The sequence below is a fragment of the Mustela nigripes genome, chromosome 2 (assembly GCF_022355385.1).
Source record: "Mustela nigripes isolate SB6536 chromosome 2, MUSNIG.SB6536, whole genome shotgun sequence".
NCBI lineage: Eukaryota > Metazoa > Chordata > Mammalia > Carnivora > Mustelidae > Mustela > Mustela nigripes.
Window position 1 is genome coordinate 101235341 of NC_081558.1, and position 25590 is coordinate 101260930.

The 25590-nt window shown below is 35.7% G+C and overlaps 1 protein-coding gene across 9 annotated transcripts in view; it reads right to left on the bottom strand.

Moving 5' to 3' along the window:
• Positions 1 to 25590, bottom strand: part of LRCH3 (leucine rich repeats and calponin homology domain containing 3) — a 117177-nt gene that overhangs the window by 39804 nt on the left and 51783 nt on the right. For all 9 annotated transcript variants that reach the window (XM_059391140.1, XM_059391137.1, XM_059391134.1 and 6 more), the window contains exons 3-9: positions 23853 to 23979; positions 20667 to 20772; positions 17193 to 17329; positions 15799 to 15908; positions 6635 to 6728; positions 5544 to 5664; positions 840 to 988 (exon numbers count right to left, since the gene is read on the bottom strand). In XM_059391140.1, coding sequence (XP_059247123.1) covers positions 840 to 988; positions 5544 to 5664; positions 6635 to 6728; positions 15799 to 15908; positions 17193 to 17329; positions 20667 to 20772; positions 23853 to 23979 — 844 coding nt within the window. The remainder of the gene's footprint in view (positions 1 to 839; positions 989 to 5543; positions 5665 to 6634; positions 6729 to 15798; positions 15909 to 17192; positions 17330 to 20666; positions 20773 to 23852; positions 23980 to 25590) is intronic.

Consider the following 25590-nt stretch of genomic DNA (forward strand, 5'->3'; position numbering starts at 1 on the left):
TCTTCAGACAGGGAAACTGAAGGATTTTTTTTTTTTTAAAGAATGATAATATCGTTCCACAACACATCCCACTTGAGTGATTATCCTCTATTTCTAAAAGGCTAAATACATCACTCTCTAAAAAGGCCCCAAGTGTTTCTCAAATAACCCCTGCTCAGAGCTTGGGACCAACTCCAGACATTAACATCACACACACTGAAGTGGAGCCGTTTCATTATGCTGACTAGATACGCTGAAGAATGCAATTTCCACTGGAGCCCCTTGGGGGATTGGCAGCGATTCTACTGTGGGCTGAATGCTCATTTGTTTTCTAAGGCAACTCAATGCTTCACTATAAGAAGAACTATAATGGCAAACAATTTATATTCTGTGTGACTTAGCATAAAAGATCCAATATAATTAAGTGCATTATAGAAATTCTATGGTTAAGTTTGTATGTTGTTCCAAAGTCTGCAGTTTAGTTTGATCCTTGTAATTACTAATGAAGCTATGATGTACCAGTTGGTAACAATAAAAAAGCAGTAAGAACAAGATGAATGAAAAGCATTACATTCATTTGCATTTTCTTCAAGGGTATAGAATACTCTTAGGACTCCTCTTATTCCTTCTCCAAGTTCTGAAATCTGTTTTTTTATTTGAAAAATAAAGTTAAACCCTATTAAGTAGGGTGACTTTTTACAATAAATCTGAAAAATTCAGTCATGAAATTGGGACTGAACTTTATAAAACAAATAATTGGGCCTAAACCAATAAATCACTAATATGACAGAAATTTATACCATCATGAACTATTTTTACTAGGGGACAGCAACATATTTAGGCTTAAAAGTGTGTACTACCTCATGAGAGATTCGCCGTTGTTCAATGTACGCCATAAACTGGGAACTGAGGCTGTCTGGTTCCAGGCCCTTGGGCTGTCTGATCTCATCCTCTTCCTCCTCTGCAGTACAGCTATCGATGTAGTCGATCTGGTCCAGATCATGGTCCACTGTCCATTACACACAAACACACACCAGAAAAGAATAGTCAAATTCAACAGCCAGTAAACACATTCAGTTGCATCCTTTTCCCTAATATTTTCTATTCTGAAAGTGGGAGGAGTGAGAAGAAGTGTAAATTAGGTAAGCCTTTCTTTTTAAGTCCATGGCCACTCACAAAAATAAGTTCTAGAAAAATCTTAGTCCTAATTCACTAAAGAATGCAGTAATTGATACTAATTATGGAATTATAGACCTCTAATATTTCTTTTTTCTTTGGAAAGCTCTTTACTGTTTTAAACCAGACAGTTTGAGTTTGTGAGACAAAGAGAGGAAGAATAATTTTTAAACACTGGGGGGTACATATTCTTTTAAATTGCCCCCTTCCCCCCATTTTAGTTTAAGGGCTTAATTCTACCCTTCAAGGAACTGGGAGGCAGGAAACCTAACACAGTCAAGTCAAAATGAAAGAGAAAGGACAGGAGGAAAGTGGACTCAGAAATAAAGAAACAGCTGTTGACCACTGTTTCTCTTCCTGTAACTGTTGTCCATACTTAGAACAATGATTTTCTTATTTAAAAATTTATTTTCTAGAGGTCAGCAGTGTAGATATTTTGTAGCAGTTTGGAGACAGAGGGAATCATTTGAGAATTTTTGCTTCTCAAAATGCTTTGGGGTAAAAGGCCTATGAGTAAGATATAGCCATCTCATTATTCTAATATGTTTGGGAGTTTTCAGTTTTCTATTATGTTTAAAAAGTAACATTTTTCTTTTTTAAGATTTTAATTTTAAGCAATCTCCATACTCAACCTGGGGCTCAAACACACAATCCTAAGATCAAGAGTTGCATGCTCCATCAACTGTGCCAGCCAGGAGCTCCCAAGAGTAACTATATTTAAAAGCTGGCTAAAATGGCATAGTAGGGGCAAAAACCTTGCTACTAAGCTTTCTAAGGTTTCTCCAGAGACTAAACCCCAACCATTATTGTATGGTGTTCTATAGACTACTTATAAGTGACAGTTGCTGGGAATAAAGAACTCAGAGAAGTCTATTTTTCTGTTTTCAGATTCAATTATTTCTTTCCTCTTTAAAACAAGTTTTTATTTATTTGAGAGGGAGAGAGAGAAAAAGCAGGGGGAGGAGCAGAGGGAAAAGGAGAGAGAGACTCTCAAGCAGATTCCTCATTTGAGAATGCAGACCAAATGAGGCTCAATCTCACAACCCTAAGATCATGACCTCAGCTGAAATCAAGAGTCGGACACCTAACCATCTAAGGCACCCAGGACCCTCAGATTTACTTATTTCTAAAAATTTCTATATTGGCCATTAATAAAAAAAAAAAGGAATTTTGAGTTACCAGAGTTAATAATAACAGGTAAAAGGACACAAAGGTTATAAATCTATAACCACATTAGAAACCAGGTACATAAATCCATCTTTTTCAATGAGCTACAATTTGTGTGACTAAATAATTAATGGTTCATTTTATGACTACTTCTCAAGAAAGCAACATCACCTTTACACAATATCTAGATCAGTACAGTCCAAGAGAAACAGAATGCAAGCCATAAAAGTGAACCATATAAGTAATAAAAATTATCTAGTAGCCACATTAAAAAAAGTCAAAAGAAAATGTGACACTAATTTTAATAATAGATTTTACTTTGCCTAATATATCTAAAATAGTGTCATTATAGCATGTAAGTAATATAAAGTATTACTGATATTATACATTCTCCCCCCCCCCCATGTAAATTCTTCAAAACTCAATGTGTATTTTACAGTTATAGTACATCTTAATTTAGAAAGGCCTCATTTCAGGGGCACCTGGCTGGCTTAGTAAGAAGAACAAGTAACTCTTTATCTCAGGGTTGTGAGTTCAAGCCCCAGGTCAGGTGTGAAGATTACTTCAATAAAGAAAAGTAAAAAAAAAAGTTAGAAAGGCCTCATGTCAAATGCTCAATAACCACATGTTTCTAGTGGCTGCCATACTAGACAGCACTGATCAGAACAAAAGTATTTTAAGTCTGAAACTAAGAAGGAAGATATCTCATATGAAAACAAGATTAAAAAGAAAACCACTGGGGCGCCTGGGTGGCTCAGTGGGTTGGGCCGCTGTCATTGGCTCAGGTCATGATCTCAGGGTCCTGGGATGGAGTCCTGCATCGGGCTCTCTGCTCAGCGGGGAGCCTGCTTCCTCCTCTCTCTTTGCCTGCCTCTCTGCCTACTTGTGATCTCTCTCTGTCAGATAAATAACTAAAATCTTTAAAAAAAAAAAAAAAAGAAAAGAAAACCACTAAAATGTGAATGGAATGGTAAGTAACAGGAGTACAGAATATAAAATGATAAGAAAAAAAAGAGAGCAAGTCACTTAATTGAAATCATCATTCAAGGATGAAAGCTCTTAAGAAGACATCCAGGTGGCCAACAGACACATGAAAAATGCTCATCATCAGGGAAATTCATATCAAAAATACAATGAGATAGCACCTCATACCTATCAGAATGGCTAAAATCAACAACACAAGAAACAACAGGTGTTGGCAAGGATGTGGAGAATATGAACTCTTATGAACGACTGGTTAGAATGCAAACTGGTATAGTCACTGTGGAAAACAGTATGGTGGTTCCTCAAAAAGTTAAAAATAGAACTATCTTATTATTCCACAATCCCACTACTAGGTATTTACCCAAAGAGTACAAAAACACTAAGTCAAAGGGACACATGCACCCCATGTTTTTGCAGCATTGTTTACAATGGCCACATTAAGGAAGCAGCTAGGTGTCCACCAACAGATGAATGGATAAAGAAGATGTGGTGTGTGTGTGTGTGTCTGTGTGTGTCTGTGTGTGTGTGTGTGCGCGTGTGCGTGTGTCTGCTGAGCAGAGAGCCTGATGTGGGGCTCAATTTCAGGACCCCAAGATCATGACCCGAGCTGAAGGCAGATGCTTAACCAACTGAGCCACCCAGGCCCAAGAAAAAGACGTAACTACAGAGAATAAAGTGATGGTTACCAGAGGGGAAGTTGGATGGAAGATGGGTTAAATAGGTGATGGGAGTTAAAGGAATGCACTTGTGATGAGTACAGGGTGGCTCAGTGGGTTAAGCCTTGCCTTTGGCTCAGGCCATGATCTCGAGGTCCTGGGATCAAGCCCCACATTGGGCTCTCTGCTCGGCAGGGAGCCTGCTTCCTCCTCTCTCTCTGCCTGCTGCTCTGCCTACTTGTGATTTGTCAAATAAATAAATATTTTAAAAAAGAATTTTTTAATTTAAATTACACATTTTTATTCATTTTTTTATTTTTTAAAGATTTTATTTATTTGACACACAGAGAGACAGAGAGAGAGAGAGGGGAACACAAGCCAGGGGAGAGGGAGAGGGAGAAGCAGGCTTCCCCCTGAGCAGGAAGCCCAACGTGGGGCTCAATCCCAGGACACTGGGATCATGACCTAAGCCAAAGGCAGACACTTAATGACTCAGCCACCCAGATGTCCCTAAATTACACGATTTTGATATTTAAAAATATCAAAATAAATAAAACTTAGATTCAGATGCTGTTGAAGAATATAATCCAAGATGAATGAAAAGGTGAATATTAAGAAATGCACTGAATTCCTGGAAGTGATCAAAGAATGACCAAAGGGAGAATCTTAAAAAGGGAGAATAGTGGGGCGCCTGGGTGGCTCAGTGGGTTAAAGCCTCTGCCTTCAGTTCAGGTCATGATCCCAGGGTCCTGGGATCGAGCCCCACATTGGGCTCTCTGGCAGAGAGCCTGCTTCCCCCTCTCTCTCTGCCTGCCTCTCTGCCTACTTGTGATCTGTCAATATATAAATAAATAAAATCTTAAAAAAAAAAAAAGGAGAATAGTACTTTAAAAGAGAATCACGATGAAATCATGATTAACAAAGATCTATTCCAGGTAAATAGTCTTTAATGAAGTTTCCTTCCAAAATAAAAATAAGTGAGAAACAATGTATTTTTTTTTTAAGATTTTGTTTATTTATTTGACAGAGAGAGAGAAATCACAAGTTGGCATAGACGCAGGCAGAGAGGGGGGAAGCAGGTTCCCTGCCAAGCAGAGAGCCCAATGTGGGGCTCGATCCCAGGACCCTGAGATCATGACCTGAGCTGAAGGCAGAGGCTTAACCCACTGAGCCAACCAGGCGCAAGAAATACTGTATTTTAACTGCAAGCCTGAAAACTTAGAGAAATTAAAATTTAATACCAATGGAAAACAACTTTTTCCCAATCATATGAGGAAGTCTTTAAAAGAAGAGCTGCAGGGGCACCTAGGTGGCTTAGTCACTTAAGCGCCTGCTTTCGGCTCATGTCATGATCTTGGGGTCCTGGGATTGAGCCCCACGTTGGGCTCCCTTCTCAGTGGGGAATCTGCTTCTCCTCCCTCAGCTCCTCCCCCTGCTCGTGCTCTCGCTCAAGTAAATAAATAAAATTAAGTAAGAGCTGGAGAAGCTACAGATATACAAACAAAAGAAATGAATGTGAAAATGATCACTTAAAAACACCAGTGACTGTAAAGACTGGCTGTGGTCAGGAGTTCCACTCACCTCCACCATTTGTTACTATTAAACTGCTCCGAGTCTCCTGGTACTGGCTTTCTCTTCGCAGTCTTTGTTCCTTAGTTATTTCTGCTACTCGAAGAGGCAGATCTGAAAATTCATCTGTAGGCTTAAAAAAAAAAAAGTGGTACTGTTTAAAAACATCATTTCAAACTTTAGACAACACAGTACTGAAAGCATGGATATGAATTTATACTTAAGAAGAAATAGCAAAAAACTCCTGGAAATGAATAGTACAGTAGTAACACTGTCTCAACAATGTGAGTGTACTTATGTCACTGATATGTACACTTAAGAATAAAATGGTATATTTTATGTTATGTATATTTATTTTACGTAATTTAAAAAAAGCGATGGAGGGTTATACATCACTTTACAAATAAACATGAATTTAAACTATCTACATATATGTATCTGCATGGATACAGATATGATTATGAACACATCTCCTGGTACATACACAAGCAATTCCAAATTACAAATGGGCTGTGGTCTGAAGTTCATTTGCTTTGGAATGAATGAAATAATGCTACAAATGGGAGGTTATCAGTCTTGCTAATAAAAGCTTATTTCATCATTTAACCCAACTGAGAGCAAAAAAAGATAGAAAGCATAACAATAGCTAAACACAAGAGAAAAAAGATATAATTAATTAGGACAATTATTTATCTTGATCATGTTAAAAGTCTTCACCAAGGTTCCTGTCCTACTACCCATCAGCCTATAGTCCTATCCTGTCACCTTGCAGCACCCCTTCTGCAACCTCTGCTCAAGGTCACCCAGCTCTACAAACTTAAGGCTTCAGTTATAATTGGCTCAATTCCCATTTGGCTTTCTAGGATATTAAACTATTTATACAAGACAGTAAGGTAACAAACATGTAAAACGCATGGTAAAAAGATGGCAAAGAAACAGAGCATCATTTCTGGATGGCAGTACTCTGTGGTTTTACATCTTCCTTGGGTTTTCCATATTTTATGTAATGAGAAACTGAATCCAATTAAGATACTTTTCATTTTCATTATTTTATTGTCTCTTAATCAGGTGTTACAACACGCAGAATAAAAGAAACAACTTACTTCATTCCCTGACCATCTCTTATCACCACTGTCCACACTATTGAAACCTGAATCAAGGGCTCCATAAGGGCGACCTGAGTACAGTTCTTCATGGCTGCCAAAGAGAGACTCTAGTTGTTACTGGGTAGTTTGAGGTTTTAAAATTAACATTTAAAATAAATTAAATGCAATTTTACTAATAAACATTACCATGGCATTTACTGATTTAATTCATTTAGAATTAAATGGGCATTCTTTTGACTTAATATTAAAAATTCCAAACTAAAATAAACAGTATAATGTATACCAGTATACTAATATAACAGCATTCATTCAGTTTTCAAAAATGTCAACAGGGCCATTCTTGTTTCATCTATGCTTCTAACCCATTTACCATGTCCCCCAATGCAGGGCTTGAGCTCACTGCCCTGAGACAGAGACCTGAGCTGAAATCAAGAGTCAGACACTTAACCAACTGACCACCCAAGTGCCCCCCTCAATTCCTTTTATTTATTTATTTTTTTAAGAGAGAGAGAATGAGGGGCACCTGGGTGGCTCAGTGGGTTAAAGCCTCTGCCTTCGGCTCAGGTCATGATCCCGGGGTCCTGCTCAGCAGGGAGCCTGCTTCTTCCTCTCTCTCTGCCTGCCTCTCTGCCTACTTGTGATCTCTGCCTGTCAAATAAATAAATAAAATCTTAAAAAAAAAAAAAAAAGAGAGAGAGAGAATGAGTGGGGAAGGGCAGAGGGAGGGAGGGAGAATTTTAAGCAGACTCCACACCCAGCATGGAATCTGACACAAGGCTCAATCTCATGACCCTGAGATTGTGACTTGAGCTGAAATCAAGAGTCAGACACTTAACTGACTAAACCACCTAGGCACCCCTCAATAGTGCTTTTTAAAGATAAAATTCATATCCACTGAAATGTATATACCTTAGCTACATACTTGATAAATTAATTCATCTTTGTAATATACACTTCTCTCATGATGTAGGACATTTCTACTTTGCCTGAAAATCCCCACACATCCCTTTTCACAGTCAGTTCCCCTCATCATGCTATAGTGTGCTCTTAAGAGATAACCATTCTTCTGATTTTTTCACATTAAATTAGGATGAAAGGCAAAGTAACAATCCCCAAAGATGTCTAAGATCTAACTCCTGGAACCTATAAATATGTTTCTTTACATGGCAAAGGGGAACTAAGGTTGAAAGTAAAAATAAGACTGCTAGTCAGTGATCTTAAAATAGGGCGATTATTCTAAATTATCTGAATGGACATAATGTAATCAAAAGGGTCCTTAAAAGTGGAAGAGGAAAATGATGGCTTGAAGATGACTTCTGGTTAAGAGACAAGGAATGTGGACAGCTTCTCTCTAGTAGCTGAAAAATGCAAGGAAATGTATCCTATAGTCAGAGCCTACAGAAAAGAACAAAGCTCTGCCAGCATCTTGATTTTAGCCCAATGAGACCACGACTTAGACTTGTGACCTAACAAAACCATAAGATAATAAATTTGCGTTTAAAAATCTCAGTTTGTGGTAATTTGTTATGGCAGCAATGAAAAAGTAATACAATTAGTTTTGCTTATCCTGGAACTCAAAAAATAGAATCATATATAATTTTTTTCTAATCTGGCTGTTTTTGTTTAGCACTCTGTCAGTGAAATTCTTGATGGTTTTAATACCTTCAAGTACAATGGATAAATTATTTAAGTGTAGGCATCACTTAAAAACAAAAACAAAAAACCCTCCCAATCTGCTTTTGAAAGTAGCTGTACCATTTTGCACTCACACCAGCAATGCATCTGAGTTCCAGCTGCCAACACTTGTGTTGTCAGTCTTTCATCTCAGCTCTTCTGGTGAGCGAAAAGTGTTATCTCACTGTTGTTTTAATTAGTATTTTTCTGATGACTGAAGATATTGAGGCTCATTTTGTGTGGGTGTTGGCCATTCATTTATCTTCTTTTTGTGAAAGGTCCATTCTTTTGCCCATTTCTAAATATACCAGTAATCTCAAAAATAGTCTGCTAAAAAGCCAGCCACAAAACACTACATAATGTTTGATTTCATTTATATGAAACTCTAAAAAAGTAAACCTGTACTGACTGAGAGCAGATCAGTAGCTACCTGGGCTGAGTGAAGGGGAAAGGACTTATCTACTGTAAAGGGGCCCATAGATGATGGAAATGGTATCTGTCTTGTTGTGTTGGTAGTCTCATGACAGCATCATTTACCAAAATTCACTAACTGCACACTTAATAGATAAATGTTATGATTTGTACATTATATCTCAATAAAGCTGTTTAAAAATCTTCCAAATTCTTTTGTCAAAGGGGATGTCCCATTTTATAATTTTGCAAGCAGTGTATGAGAGCACTCATTGCTCCACACCCCCACTAAACATCTGGTGTTGTCAGTTTTTAGTCATTCTAGTAGGAGTGTAATAAAGTCTTGTGCCTTAATTTACATTTCGATGATGATTAATGATACTGAGCACTTTTCTGGGTGCTTATTAGTCATTTGTATATCTTTGTTAAATATCTAATAAAGTCTTTTGTCCAATTTTTAATTGGGTTGTTTGTCTTTTTAGCATTAAGTTGCAGAGACCCTTTATAGTTTGGATATAAGTCCTCTGTCATATGTATGTGTCATATACATATATTGCAAGATTATCTCCCAGTTTGTGGTTTGTGTACTCATTTTCTTAGTATTTTCTTTTCATGAGGATACACTTTTCATTTTGCTGAACTCTAATTTATCATTTTTTTTTAATGGTTATTGCTTTCTGTATCCTCAGAAATCACTGCCTATCCCATGTCACAATGATATTCTTTTATACTTTCTTTGAAAAGTTTTATAGCTGTAGTTTTTGCTTATTCTTAAACATACTTTTAAAAGTTAGATGAATTAGAAATTTAAAACACAACAGGCTTATTTTTAAAAAATGGTCTATTAGCATTTTATTTTATAAGCATGGGGTTGAAAAAGCAACTTTCAAAAGTACAAATTTAAAATTATGTTCTTCTGGTACTGAATTTTGTATTCTGCATATTCTTACATAGTTCATGCATGTAACTTTAATTTTTTTAAAAGGAGGTTAACCATTTCTACTCACATGCCTTTATATAAATGAAAGCTTTATGTCAACTAAAAACAAAACAAAACAAACAAAAACCCTATGTGAACAAAAGACAGTCTTTGTAACATCACTTTACGGATAAAGATTCTATTTTTAATGTAGTAATTAATATATACATCTATTTGTCCAATGTACTAAATATGCTCTGATTATGAAGATCCAAAAATACAGGTACCTTCTGGTTATCTTCCTCATTTTTCTACCTTCCCCCATTGAGATAATTTAGCAAAAGAAAGTCTCTTAGCAGAATTCTTTTTTTTTTTTTTTTTAAAGATTTTATTTATTTATTTTACAGAGAGAGATCACAAGTAGGCAGAGAGGCAGGCAGAGAGAGAGAGGGGAGGAAGCAGGCTCCTGCTGAGCAGAGAGCCCGATGCGGGACTCGATCCCAGGACCCTGAGATCATGACCTGAGCCGAAGGCAGCGGCTTAACCCACTGAGCCACCCAGGCGCCCTCTTAGCAGAATTCTAAAATTATTTTTCTAGCAGTGTCTGGATGGCTCAGTTGGAAGAACATGTGACTCTTGATCTCAGGGTCATGAGTCTGAGCCCCATGTTGGATGTAGAGATTACTTAAAAATAAACAAACAAAAATTTACTTTTCTAAAAGAAAGTAGTTAATTTCTCCCTACTTTTTACTTTGGAAAAATTCGTATCTATACAAGAGTTAGGAGAGCAATACAATGAATATCCATTTGCCCTTCATCTATATTTCCTAATTGTTAGTAGTGAAGTAAAATGTCTTATTTCTAGTGTCTATGTGATAGGTCTGCTTTTATGCTTATTTTAGAGTCCAGATCTTACACATAGGTACTATATATGTTTTATCACAGCAAAGGCAGGCCGAGGTACCCAATTTTAAAAGCTTTCTAATGAAATTATACATTAAGCCACACTTAAAATTCTGCAGCTGCGAAAAGATGTATGTATATTTCAAGGGCGCCTGGGTGGCTCAGTGGGTTAAAGCCTCTGCCTTCGGCTCAGGTCATGATCTCAGGGTCCTGGGATCGAGGCCTGCATCAGGCTCTCTACTCAGCAGGGAGCCTGCTTCCTCTTCTCTCTGCCTGCCTCTCTGCCTACTTGTGATCTCTGTCTGTCAAATAAATAAATAAAAATATTTTAAAAAAAAAGATGTATGTATATTTCAAGATTTACTGAAAAGTATTTTAAAATATTATGTATTTCTTCAAGTAAAGGTTTTCCAGTTTCTAGAGGGCACTGTTCTATATAACAATTATTCTATCAAGTGGCTGACTGAGATAAGCCTAAATTTACTGCAGTATTTTTCAAGTGGGTAACATAAACAGAATTAATAGAATCTCTGCATTAGCTATCATTTCATTTATCTCCTTTATTTGTTACTTTTAGCTTCTCCACATACTCTTGTTCAGAGTTTAAACTGATAAGATTAAAATGGGATATGCAGGTTTACAAACCCCTGGATTTGCTCAGGGTTTTCTTGGCTTTAGAACTTGAAGTCCTGTGTCCCAGAAAAACCCTTAGTCACAAGCAAATCAGGACAGATGGTCACCCAATGAATAAATGTGGCCCTCAGGAAGCCTGGCAGAGTTCTGCCAGCCAGGCTCCAGCTATGCCCTATCTGAAAGTCCAAACTCCTTAATAAACTACCTAGCATAACATGGACTCAGATGTGTAAGTGCCTTTTCTGTAGCAGGAACTTGCACTGCGAGTCAGTCAGTAGAGTACAGTGAGGAGCATAAAACATGGCTATTTCCATGGTTTAACAGATCTGGATCGATGACATGGCACCATCATTTACTAGCTTTGTGACGTCAATTAACTTGCTTAACTTCTCTCAACTTGTTTCCTCGTAAGTTAAAGGAACAAAAAAAAGATTAATAACACCTACCTCACGGATTTTCTATAAAGACTGAGAAAATACAGGCTACGGATTTCCACAAATACTATTACAAAGGACTAAATAAAACTCATTATTATTGTTTCTATAAAAAATGTACCCTAAAGAGAGCATTTGCTGTTACAACACGTCACTATATCTGCTTCATTGGGGTTTAGTTCACCAAACATTTACCAAATGTCACACAGTATTCTAGATGCTAAGAATACAAATATGAGTAAAGGATGATCATTGCTTTCACAAGCTCGAGCTTGCTGGAAAGAATTAATTCTGTTACTCAGATTGCAGAAGCAGGGCTTTTCTTACTAGTGGCTTAGTCTTTCCTCAGATTTGCTTCCCTGCCACACTACCGTACATGAATATATTTAGTCTGTAATATATAGCTAGTCAGCAAAAAAGCATAGGTCACTATAGATGACTACTGAAAAATACATGTGCCACGGTGTAAAACTTAAAAGTTACCACAAAAGTGCAACTTGCTAAAGGAGTTAGAAACATATCTAGAAATAAATAAAACATTTGTGACCTTTATAAAATAAGGAAGACTGGTTGTACTTTATTTATTATGCAAAAGTAATTAGGAAGTTACATGTAAGGAATGAAAGAAAGTACCACCTAATTTGCACTGAACACCTCAAGAGCTACAGGATTAAGAAAAATTCTCTTTAGCCAAGACAGGACTCTTAGGACTAAACTGGTTCTAGATCACCATGGATAGCTAGAAACTATAATGCCTAATATTTACATAGGACTTTATGGTCAGCCAAGCATTTTCAGAAACAGGTCATTCAATCCTATAACTACTGTTAGGTTATAACTGGGGTAAATAAAGATCATGTTGAAGAAACTGAAATCCAGAGAGGTTAAATGAACTGCCCAATAGTAAAGACAGTCTCACTCCATGGTGGCATTTTGAATAAAGATACTGCTAACTGTAGTGCAATTTCATGAATCAGTATCTCAGTAAAAAAGACATGAAGGTACAATATACCATATGCCACTGTATGAGGAGTTGAAGGAAATGTTTTATTTGTATTATATATAAAAATATTATCTAGGACATTTTGAAACAATTACAAATAATATAACATAACTCCAAAAAAATGGGAAATACAGAATACAGATTAATCTAGTAAGCATGGTGAGGTATTACTATAGGGACTGAAAGACATCAGATCTATAATTACTAATTCCTCTGGAGAGATACAACATGTTTATGCTATTTAGACTTTCCTTTTAGGATATACTTCTCCACGGATTCAAGCCTTCTTTTTGTCTTAGGAAATACACATGTCTCTTGCCAGGCTTTTTTGAGAAGTTTTATGTTTTTCAAGTATTGTGATGAGAATTTCTATATTAAAAAAAAATTAGGCCAAGACCAATTACTTCTCAAGACTAAGGAGAGTATGACAGAAAAAAAAACAGGCTCTGCAATTAGTACCACTGGCCTTAATCAAAGCTCATTATCCAAATACAGGGTAGGGCTTCCTCTTTAGTCTTTGGACATACCCTCACATACATGTCCCCAGTAATCTTCATGAAATGACTGACACTCAAATCTCAAAGGCCGCAGTAGCAGTTTCTGTTCCTACTCCCATTTCAGGAGAGGAAAACATTTTCTTAACAAAGATGATTAACTCCAAGGGGAAAAGTCAATTAGTGTAGATGTAAAATAAAAGCTACATTTTTTTTTTTAAAGATTTTATTTATTTATTTGACAGAGAGAGCAAGAGAGAGAAAGTACAAGCAAAGGAACAGCAGGCAGAGGGAGAAGCAGGGACCATGCTGAGCAAGGAGCCCAATGCAGGACCTGAGCTGAAGGCAGACCCTTAACCAACTGAGCCACCCAAGTGTCCCTATGTTTATTTGCTGTACATTTTTCAAGAGCACAGGACTAGAACACATTTAATGAAAATTTTGAATAGAAAAAAACAAAATTTTTTCAATAAGACAACAGTTCTATATTATAAGCCATTTACCAAGGTAAGAGGAAAAAGACTTGTAGAAAGGAAAGGATATAATGAATAGAGAAAATTTAAAAATTCTTGGCAATATAATGGTCTGGATCCCTTCTCCACTGTTGAAGTCCATTCTCCAGCAGAAGCCTAGAACTAGCACAGAGTATACCAGAGCTAATCCCTACCATCTGTCAAAACCTTTTATTTCTTAACCTTAAACATCACATACCTGCTTTTAGTCTTTTCAGAGTTAAAAAAGTGTTAGGACTGAGATATTCTTGTAGGAATCTTTTATGGTATGTATAACATTGGTTAATTTCTCCTTGTGTATTTGTATGAATACACTAAAACTTGTATTACTGTATGCTTAAACCACCAGATTAGAACTAGTATTTTAAATACCCTTCATTCTGTCTATGAAACTTTTCAATCTAACAGACAGACCCCCAGAATGTCATTACAAAGTTGTTCTGATAACTTTTAAGCAGACGAAAGTTAGGAGGTAAATAACATTTGTGTGACCAAACTCACTGTTTATTCCTTTAATAAATACTTGTTGAGTATCTACTGTGTGTGCCAAACACTCAGCTGAACTAAGGGATACAGTGGTGAAGAAAATGGTCTGTGGCAAAGGGCAGAAGTCAAGTTTTTTTGGAGTAATACATAATTTTCTTGGTTCTGGGGGCACCTGGGTGGCTCAGTCAGTTACGCATCTGACTTTGGCTCAGGTCATGATCCCAGAGTCCGAGGATGGAGCCCTGTGTTGGGCTCCCTGCTCAGTGGAGTCTGTTTCTCCCTCTGCCTGCCCCCCCACCCCAGCTTGTGCTCATTTTCTCTCATTTTTCTCTAATAAATAAAATCTTAAAAAAAAAAAAAAAAGGTTCTGTATTTTCAGACAGCTTGAAATTACTCCTTTATACCATAAGCACTTATTTAATTCTAACAATTTCTGATGAAAAAAATTTAAACTAAATTTAAAATTTAAATGTAATGCACATTTCCCTTTATTGGAAATGATATATCTAACATACCTTAGCATTTACATGATGAGCATCAATTATGGTACTATGCTCTAACATGGCAATAACTTAAAATATTACTGAAATATGGAAGGTTCTTTGCATATATGCCTAATGGCATCAAGGCACTGTTTTTTGAGTGTTACTGCTTTTAAACATCTTGTTAAAATTATGAAATATGTCATACAGATAAAAAATGAATAAAACAAGCATAGCTCTTAAAACATTATGAGATATTAATACCTTTAAAGCCCCCTTATGCGTCTCTCAGACTGAATCTTCCTTCCTCTCAGAGTTAACCAGTAACTTGAATTTTTTGATATGTGTCTGCTTTTTATAGTTTTATTTTTCCTTGCAAATTATTTTTTGTGCTTTTAATATGTCTGCTTTTAGAAACTCTACCAAAAGAGAAATCTGTTGATCTGTTTTAGACTAGGATACTGAGAAGCAAGCTCATTAGGACTGTGCTCTTACGTAAAATGTGACAGATTCAAAGAGAAGGCCAGAAGGGTTCTCTTTTGAATAAGGCCTATATGCATTATGGCACCTTCACTGAGACTTCTATTTTGTCTGTTAAAAGGCCTTTTGAATTTATTTACTGCTGCTTAAGATTGTTCCAGATGGATGGGAATGCCAAAGAGATAACCCTGTAATTCAAGTGTTATATAGCTGAAGGATTCATCAACTAAAAGATCCTGAAGTGATATTAATGGTCATCAAACCCAACCTCTCCACTCCCTAAAGAAAAAATGAACCCCTAAAAGTTTGAGTGACGTGTTTTAAGTCACAGAATTAACACAGAATTAAAAAAGAGCCAAGGTTGGCATTCAAGTCACTGAGACTTCAAGTAGGTTTTCAAGTAGGGACCCCTCAGCGGGTATTTGGCAATGTCTGGAGTTATTTTTGTTTGTCACACTGGGAAGGTGCTACAGAAGCCAGGAATACTAATAAACATCTTCTGATGTACAGGCCAGCTTCCCAAAACAGTTATCTTGCCCAAAATATCAACAGGTGTGAGGTGGAGAAACCCTAACACTTTGTCAGATATCTGTAATCGACTGTTTACTTAATACAAACATTCAAAATAGGTTATTTCTCTTTAGTTAAAAATTCAGGCTGATTAAAGGGTCCAGTTTGACTCCCTATAAAATGGACTACATTAAATAAAAAAAAAATAAAATATACTCACCAGGAGCCAAAACCCAAGGGTCTCCTATCATAATCTGGCAGATCTGGAGCAATCTTACATGCCTGTATGTTCAGGTACTTAAATATGTGAATTTTGCCTTTAATACATATCTAAAAAAAGTAACATATACACACAACCAAATTATTACTCATCCGAAATGTAGGTGTTCCCTGTTAACAATCACAATCAGCTTTTTATTTATTATATATTAGAAACAGCAGGCATTTCTATCAACTAGATACAGCGATATTAAAAATCAAATACTCATTATAACATATTTTTAGTTATTCTATGTGTTTAAGTGATATAAATACAGATTTTTTGTTTTCTGGTCAAGAAAAATTTTCAGTAACATATAAAATAAGTAACTTATGATTATAAACACTGAGAGAATACTAAATAAACTTATCATCTTGACTAGTTAAGCATAGTCAGGGATTTAAAGCATTGTACCCCACAGATTACACTGGCAACTTTTGCTTTTAGAAATTCAACAATCATGCACAATTATGTTTTGAATCCTACTCTGTAAGAGAGAAAAGCAGAATTATTAATTATTAAAATTCTATTTCTGTTGATGGAAGTCAAAATACAAATTCTTTAGGATTATGAGATCCTTCTATAGGAATGAAGGTTACTCATAAAGCTTTATAGCTGCCATCTAGAGGTCTGAATAAGACCATCATCAACTATAGAATTCAAATGCTACAGTGAAAAATATAGGCTGGCACGTGTTGTGATGAGCAATGGGTGTTATATACAACGAATGAATCACTGAACACTGTATCAAAACTAATAATGCACTATTATGTTGGCTAACTGAATGTAATAAAAGAATAAATTAAATTAAATTCAAAAATATACAGGCTGGCAAATTTTTTCAGATCGTGGGATGGCTGGAATCTATATGTAAAATTACCTTATAATTATTATTAAATAGTCTCGTATCTGTCACTGATAAACAAATGACCAAATTAACTAAACGACGAACTTAAGATTTTAGAAATAAAAAGGGACAAAAACAATGGTCAGAAGAAACGCACTGATAATCTTTAATTCTGAAAACCAAGTATTTTTATGTGTCTCTCATGTTTACATTTGCCTACATGCAAATTTTACTAGAAAGGAATTAACTCAAATTATATTCGAGAAACTTCAAGAAGAACCCTTCAGCCTAAAAAAGTAAGTCAATTTAATGAAAGCCGAAACACTTCTGGAAATATTACCTGCCCTTCATCCCATTTATTCAGGGCTTCTAAAGAATACATATGTGTGTGAGTTTATTTTAAAAGAATTTCATTTCCAACAAAAAGATAAATGCATAGAACTTCAATTTGTAAATTCACCCCTTGTTGAAAAAGTTTCCAACATACTTCAGACCCACTAGAGTTTACCTGTGCAGGAGGAGACTGTAGTGGATTGTTATCTAGGGTGATCATCTGTAGGTGCCTGAGGTTCCGATAACAAACAGGGATTGCTGTAATTTTATTGCAGGAGAAGTCTAATCGTATCAATGGCAGTTCTGCCAGCTCTGCAGGGTGATAAGAAGGAAATGAACAATTCATGATATTTCAAAACTGGACAATTTTTACAGGAGCTTCTAGTTAAATAATAACAAATTTAATGTATTTATCTCCTTTCTTAATAATGAACTGATATTGTAAAATGAAATCTAGTTGCTCACAGATGGGAATACTAGTGAAAAGCGCTCACAGAACTATAGAAACCAGAGGCCTGATACCACAGAAACGTAGGCATAACCAATGGATTAGATGATAGTGTGTACAAAGAACAAGTTAAATGCCTAAGTTCCCAATCTCAACTCATGAAGCACAACCCCTCTCCAATCACCACAGGGGTCAATAAGTTATTCTCTAGTGAAACTGAATCAAAAGCCTTTGAATTCAGGAATCTCAAGCAAAATGGAAAGTCAGGATGAGCAGCCAGTTGAAAACAGGATTTAAGAGGAAGACTACGTAGTGCAGAGACCTCAGCACTTTCCTACCCAACCCCATCCCATCCTTCGCTCTTGAATGCCTGTAGTCAGTCCCCTCTTATCTATGGGGGATATGTTTCAAAACCCCTAGCGATGCAGCAACTGCAGATAGTACCAAATCTGATATATACTATGATTTTTCCTATACATACATATCTGTATACATATACATGATAAAGTTTAATTTATGAATTAGGCATGGTTAGAAATTAACAACAATAACTAATAATAAAATAGAACAATTACAATAGTGTAATAAAAATTACATGAATGTGGTCTCTCCACTAGAAAAGGAGGGAGGAGTTAGCCATAGGCACATAAAAAAACTAAGCAAAAACAAAACAAAACAAGATGAAAACAGCAACAAAAATAAGATAGAGAAAAAAGAAAAAAAATCAGAATATATCAACTGAATTGGCAGGGAATAACATTTATATAGTTGTAGTAACATAAACAATAATACTTTGATCAAAAGTCGTAATAAAACTACACTGGGAAGACAGTAGGAGGGAAGTAAAGCTATGATGGTGATAGTGTGTAAGAAAGTTAAACCATCATCTATCAGATCGCCTGGATGGCTCAGTCAGTTAAGCATCTGCCTATGGCTCAAGTCATGATCCCAGGGTCCTGGTATTGAGCCCCGCATCAGGCTCCCTGCTTAGCAGGAAGCCTGATTGTCTCTCTCCCTCAGCCTGCCGCCCTGCCTACTTCTGTGCATTCTCTCTCTCTAATAAATAAATACAATCTTAAAAAAAAAAAAAATCAAGTCATCTACCATAACAGGAGCTGACATAAATAAATGTCAAGACTGATAAATCCAGTAAAGCTGTTAAAGCCCACTATTTAGAAATATGTCAGCAAATGCTAGTGGAAATAGTCAAAGGCAGAAAAGGTAAATGCTTCCAGACATTAAAACTGGGGAAGTGGAGGGGTGCCTGGTGGCTTAGTTGGTTAAAGGTCCAACTCTTGATTTCAGCTCAGGTCATGATCTCAGGGTCATGAGATCGAGTCATGTGGCAGCTCCATACTCAGCAGGGAGTCTGCTTGAGATTCTCTCTCCCTCTCTTCCCCTCCTCCATGTGCACGTGCAAGCACACTCTCTCTAATAAATAAAATCGTAAAAAACAACAACTGGGGAGGGAGATGGTTGAGGCAGCAGAATGCCATTATTGATTTTGAGCTTTTTATACTCAACTTTCTGAATGATATATTTTTATACTATTTTATGTTATATATATTTTTATATTATTTGACTTTCTGAGCAATATATTACTTTATAACAATTAAAATTTAAAATCAAAATGGCAATGAGACATACGTCTTATCTACCAAACCACCAATTAATGAACATGAACTCACACACTAACATATATAGCTACTGGAATAAAGCTTTCTTCCCATCTCAGTTTGGCTGAATATGCTGAGATTACAAGATAAGCTTTAAAGCCATTTAAAATTATATGTGTGACTCACCATTTTCTTGTAACATATATTTAAATTTTGATAGAGAAATCAATTAGATGATAAAACTATTAGACTGTAACTGTCATTTAAAACTCTGAATTTTCATTTTCACTAAAATCCCAATGTTTTCATTAATTGATTTTGTAGTAAGTCCATATTATTATATTAATATGCCTTTAAAGATCAATCACCGTAAGTGGGTCCTGAGTAGAAGGGTAATCTTGGATAGAAATTTTGGGTTATGAGACTTATGGCATGATGTTGATCAGTTCTGCTGGGGGCCTTCATTCATATTCCTGAGGGGGTAAAAGTAGACCCAGGAGGAAATGAGGAAGGGCTCTAAAAATAAAAGGTGTAGAGGTTACTGAGTAAGTGAGTAAGATGAAAGTTATGCAGGATTTTGGCTAGTCTGACCGCACTAAATGTATAAAAGTGGACTAAAAGGTCACTTACTGAGATAGTTTGACATCCAAAATGTCAGTCATACTTGTATGAACTAAAAATTTGTTAGAACTAAAAATCATACTGGATTAAACTGGTGTTAACATTTGGATTCCACAGTGAAGCAAAAGTTTCATTAGTTATTTCATTATTTACTACACAAGTCGATTTTTGTAGAAGAACCTACAGCATCGTAGTCATGAATATACCTTCTAAAGGACAAAGGTAAGGGAAAGTGGATGGGAGTACAGATGAAGTTTCCCGGAGCTGATCACTACTTTGGCTGGATTATTCATTGCTCTCATCTATATATGAAATTTTCCATAATAAAATTAAAGAAATATATACTCTGATCCAAGTTCTCCCCATTTTTCATTTCTTTTTATGGCTTCTTTCATGAATTCATATTTTGAAGGATTGATAAATTATTCTTAATTTGTTTAATCATTTTTATCATTTAGATACATATACCAGAGCCTATAGTAGGCCTAAGAGAACCAGCCTCCCAGTGCAGTCTCTCACTGCATTCATTATTCATTCTACACATCACCTCATTAACTAGCCACAACCATTAATTAGCCTCTATCTGAACATTTCCAGGGAAGATTAAGTTCAAGTTAAGTCTATTTTAAGTCAGTGCAAATTGCAGGAATATTTTTCATCACACTAAACTATTTCCTAATCAAAAACATGATCTATTTCTCCCAATAGTTGCAAGTACTAAAACTTTCAGGGACCCTACCTTGCATTATGAATTAATTCTGACACGATCTAAAAATACAATCACTGGTTAATAGCTATTGGAGTTTTTCACTGAAGACTCTAACTTTAAAATCTATTAAGTAGCTGAACTACTGTATCTCCAACGTTGCCTATAACTCGTATACATTTTTGTCTTGTACCTATCAGTCTGAGAGATCTTCAAAATAAAACAAAAAATAACAAAACAATTATTTCAGTTTCTTACCTTCAGGCAAACGTACTAAGTGGTTTCTTCTTACATTAAGGTCTCTCAAGGCCTCCAAATTACCAATTTGGGAAGGTATTGTTTGAATTTCATTGCAGCTCACATCCTATCTCAAAAAGATATAAGGTAAAGAGTTGTTCTAATATTACAAATTTGTCCACTTTAAACCATGTGTAAAATGAGGTTTGATAAAGTAATACTATGATCTGTCTTAACTGTAAAAAAAAAAAAAAAAAAAAAAAAAAAAATTCTGTGTCCCCTTGTTAATTCTAAAAATGTAGAGGCCTCTGACTGATTTTACACATTTTATATGGATCTACACTAATTTTATGAGCAGAACAAAAATTAAATGACACGATAAGGACAGAAGGCCTAGGATCAAATCAAATGAAAATTCTAGTGAAAAGGTAAATTAGAAAAAAGTATATCAACAGATCTATTTAGGACAATATTTTATACGTGTTTTAATGAAATTAGAAGAAAAAAACAAAACAATAGTAAAAATTATAATGATAAAAAAATTGAAAGGAACTCCTATTTTCAAAATACCAGCTCACCTGCTCAAAAATGTAAAATAAAAATGCACTGAAGAGGGGCGTGTGGGTGGCTCAGCTGGGTGAGCGATTGCCTTTGGCTTAGGTCATGATCCTGGAGTCCTGGGATTGAGTCCCGCATCAGTCTCCCTGCTCAGCAGGGAATCTGCTTCTCCCTCTGCCCCTTCCCCTCTCATGCTCCTTCTTTCTCAAATAAATAAATAAAATCTTTAAAAAAATGCATTGAAGATAGCTCAAAAAATTCTTTATCAAACTGAAAGTGAGGGAAAAAATACTGAAGTACACATAACTCATAGGCCATGGAAAAAATAGACACTGCTCTACTGGCATCTGATCAAGCTGGTACCAACACAAGTATTATGTGGGCCTTCTGGTATATTGGTCAACATCTTGATTCCACTAGTTCTGAGAAGAGGCTGACTACAGATTCCAAGACTGACAAATTCAGAATTCCTTAATTCTGAGACCAGCCAGAAAAATGTATAGCATTTTTCCATGTATAACAGCAGGAAGTTGTCTAGGTTAATAAAAGCTCCAAGATGCCACATTAACACTTAGAACTCCTTTAGAATATGAGTAAAAAGACAATATTAATAGACTATTTGAAAAGACCACTTACCAAAACTTCAATAATCTTCAAACATTATTTTTATATTTTCCCATAATATTCTTAGAGAAAATATTACTTTACTTTTCCTACCAATTAATGACTGAAGTAGAATCAGTAGCTATACTTTTTAGTCCAATGCTCTGGGCATCAAAATTAAAAGGAAGAGAAGTTGAAAGGATAGGGAAAACTGAACCTGAGCCAGAAGGTAATAGTAATTTATAATATTTCTCTTGGAAAATGTATATCTTGAAAGACTGAAGTTTATTTTCACTTAAAAATGAAGGGAAGGGTGGCTCAATCAGTTAAGCCTCTGCCTTCAGCCCCGCATGGGACTCCCCACTTAGTGGGAAGTCTGCTTGTCCCTCTGCTTCTGCCCTTCCCCCTGCTTGTGCTTTCTCTCACTCTCTTGCTCTAATAAATGGATAAAATCTTTGAGGGAAAAAAAAAAAAAAAAACAATGAAGAGAAATAGCGGCACCTGGCTGGCTCAGTTGGAGAAGTAGGTGACTCTTGATCTTGGGGTCTTTAGTTTAAGCCTCATGTTGGCTATAGAGACTACTTAAATAAATAAACTTAAAAAAAAAAAAAAAGGAAAATAAAGGAAAAAAGCAATAAGGATGTTGTGAAAACATGTTTTATCAAGTAGAAATCAGGAGCTTTGGGATTATTAATTCTCACTCGGGCGCCTGGGTGGCTCAGCTGGTAAGGCAACTGCCTTCGACTCAGGTCATGATCCTGGAGTCCCTGGATCAAGTCCTGCATCGGGTTCCCTGCTTGGCAGAGAGTCTGCTTCTCTTTCTGACCCTCCCTCTTCTTATGTTCTCTTTCTCTCTCTCAAATAAAAATAATAATAATAATAATTCTCACTCTGGCACAAACTATATAACTGAGGGTATCGATTTACCTCTTCTGTAGAAAGCTAAAAGCTCCTTCTACAAGATATAGCTTAGGTATTTATGATTCAATAAGCAGATACAGAAAGTTCTGGTTTGAAAAATCAGAATCTGAATCACAAGCAAAATTTACTGTTAGTTCATGTTAATAACCCAAGCTCTGAAGAAATGCCAACAAACCTGTATTTTGGACTTTATTTCCTAGATCTTATTGTCTCTAAATAAATAGTCTAAATACTCCAGATTTAATATATTTGTGTATTTTTACATGTGACCTTTTATATTTATAATTCACCTGAAAAAAAGAGAGAGCTAATGTGTGGTCCAGTTAAATTACATGTGCATTTTTTGTTTATGATGTCTATCTTTGTTAATAAACCTACATGAAACTATCCTTCCAAATCTCAATGGATAAAATTGTATTTGACCATTTCAGAAATACAAAACATGGGCTCTGAAGTTAAGGTAGGCTGATTTCAAATTCTATTTCAGTTATGGAACCTGGGGCAAATTATCTAAGTGCTACTTTCCTCGGGTTTAATATGATAATTATAATACTTAATTCATAATGTTACTGTGGTGTTTAATCGGAAAAGTTCCATTCCCATGCCCAGAACATAAGTACTAAAGAATAACAAGGAGTAGTAAATGAAAGTCAAACTTCTCAGAAACTATAAAGCAGTAAAGAATAGCTTACTTTATGGAAGGCGAGGGGTGCTAGAGATAGCACATAAGACAAAAAAAATAAGCCTGATCTTTGTAGTGCCTGTTCCCCTGTAGGGGCTAACCAAAAATCGGAACACTGACACTATTAAGATTTTGAAAAATTCAAATGCATTATTAACTTATATCTCAAAAGTTTAGTAACGTGGAAATCAATGAATACTGGTTAAAATTTAATTCTAATGATTTTCTCCCAGTCCACGTGGGTCTATTAGACTTGCACTTTAAGTACTTTAACTCTGTCCTGAAACACTTTAGTACTGATCAATCAGCAAAACTTCACTATTCATACCTGAAGAAAACTAAACAACACACCTTAATAATGGGTCTTTATCACATGACAGATTATGGTATGACTATGGATATACATACATGTGGGACAGTGAAAAAGTAAAACATTAACTTACAAGTTCTGTTAAATGTCTGAGATGTCCAATTTCCTCTGGAAGTGACACCAATTTGTTATTACTAGCAATTAAGACTTTCAGTGGTAAATTACACAAGTGCACTGGTAACGTTGACAGTTGGTTCCGACTAAATGGATAAGTAGAAAAAGAAAGGAGTAAGAACCCACCACTCAAGAAAGAAATTTCCATCTTTCCTATTCTACACTCAGTAAAGTGACAAACCTAAGTCTTGGAAGAAACAAACAGGATATCAGATTTGGATTCTGGCCTCCATTTCCTCACGTATCACCTTTGTGATTTTAAGCACAGCATTATTCATTTTTTACACAGATTCCTCATATATAAGTTGAGGATCTTAATAACTCTTCTACCTATCCTACAGGACCCTGTACCATAAAATTCCTTTGTAAATAATGATGTGCTATATAAACACAACATATATTATTTATTTAAATTACTGTTATGAATGATAAAGTGATTTAAAAATACAGTAGATGACTGTTATCCTCTCCTGTCTTCCAAACAAGAGTTATAAACATAAAAGTAGTTGTATCTACTCCCTCACCATTACATACATTATAATCAAATGTATATAAATGATCCAAATATAGTTCTATGGAAAACAAGTGACAGGCTGTGATTTCAAATATGTCACACCAGCTGAAGTATAGGTATATAAATCTTTTATGGGGCACTTGGGTGGCTCAGTTGGGTAAGCAACTGCCTTCGGCTCAGGTCATGATCCGGGAGTCCCAGGATCGAGTCCCACATTGGGCTCCCAGCTCCAAGGGGAATCTGCTTCTCCCTCTGACCTTCTCCCCTCTCATGCTCTCTCTCACTATCTTTCTTTCAAATAAATAAATAAAATCTTAAAAAAAAAAAAAGAAATCTTTTATATATATAAAAATATGCGAAATCAGTACTGAAAATATACATCTATCATTAGGATAAAAATAATTTAAAATTTTACTTATATAGATTTAAGCTTTTCATCTCTAGGGTCAGTTCACCCCATTTCCAAGACCTTTTGCTGATTTGACTAATATAGATCACGAGTCTTTAAAACTTTTTCAATCAGTCATTCTATTCTGGGATGCCTGGGTGCCTCAGTCAGTTAGCATCTGCCTTTGGCTCAGATCAGGATCCTGGGGCCTTGGGATCAAGCGCAGGGAGCCTGCTTCTCCCTCTCCTCCCCACTTATGCTCTCTCACTATCTCTGTTGCTGTCTCTCTCTCAAATAAAATCTTAGAAATAATAATAATATTAAAACAATTCTATTCCTAGACATTTATCTTAAGGAAAGAGAAAGATAAACATTTACAAACAAGAGTCTCTGCCAGTATTACTTTTACCATGGCAAAAACCTGAAATAAACTAAGTATCTGAGAGGGAAAATGAGTTTTAGAAGTATATAAACTATAGAATAAAATCTTCACATACAAAAATACTTCCAAAGAGTATATCATGCCAAGGGGAAAAATATCATTTAGAAATTTGATTGAAAGCCTAGAGAAAAAGGAAAACATCACCTATAATTATAACTCAGATACAACATTGTGATGAATTTTCTTCATACTTTTCTACATTTGCTCATTATTTTCCAGTGAATATAACTTTTATAACCAAAAAAAACAGTGAAAGAAGTATTCTAAAATATGAAAAAATAGAAAGGAGTTAAATAAATGCATTTACACATTCAGAACTTAGTACACAAAAATGCAAAATCACAACAATGAAA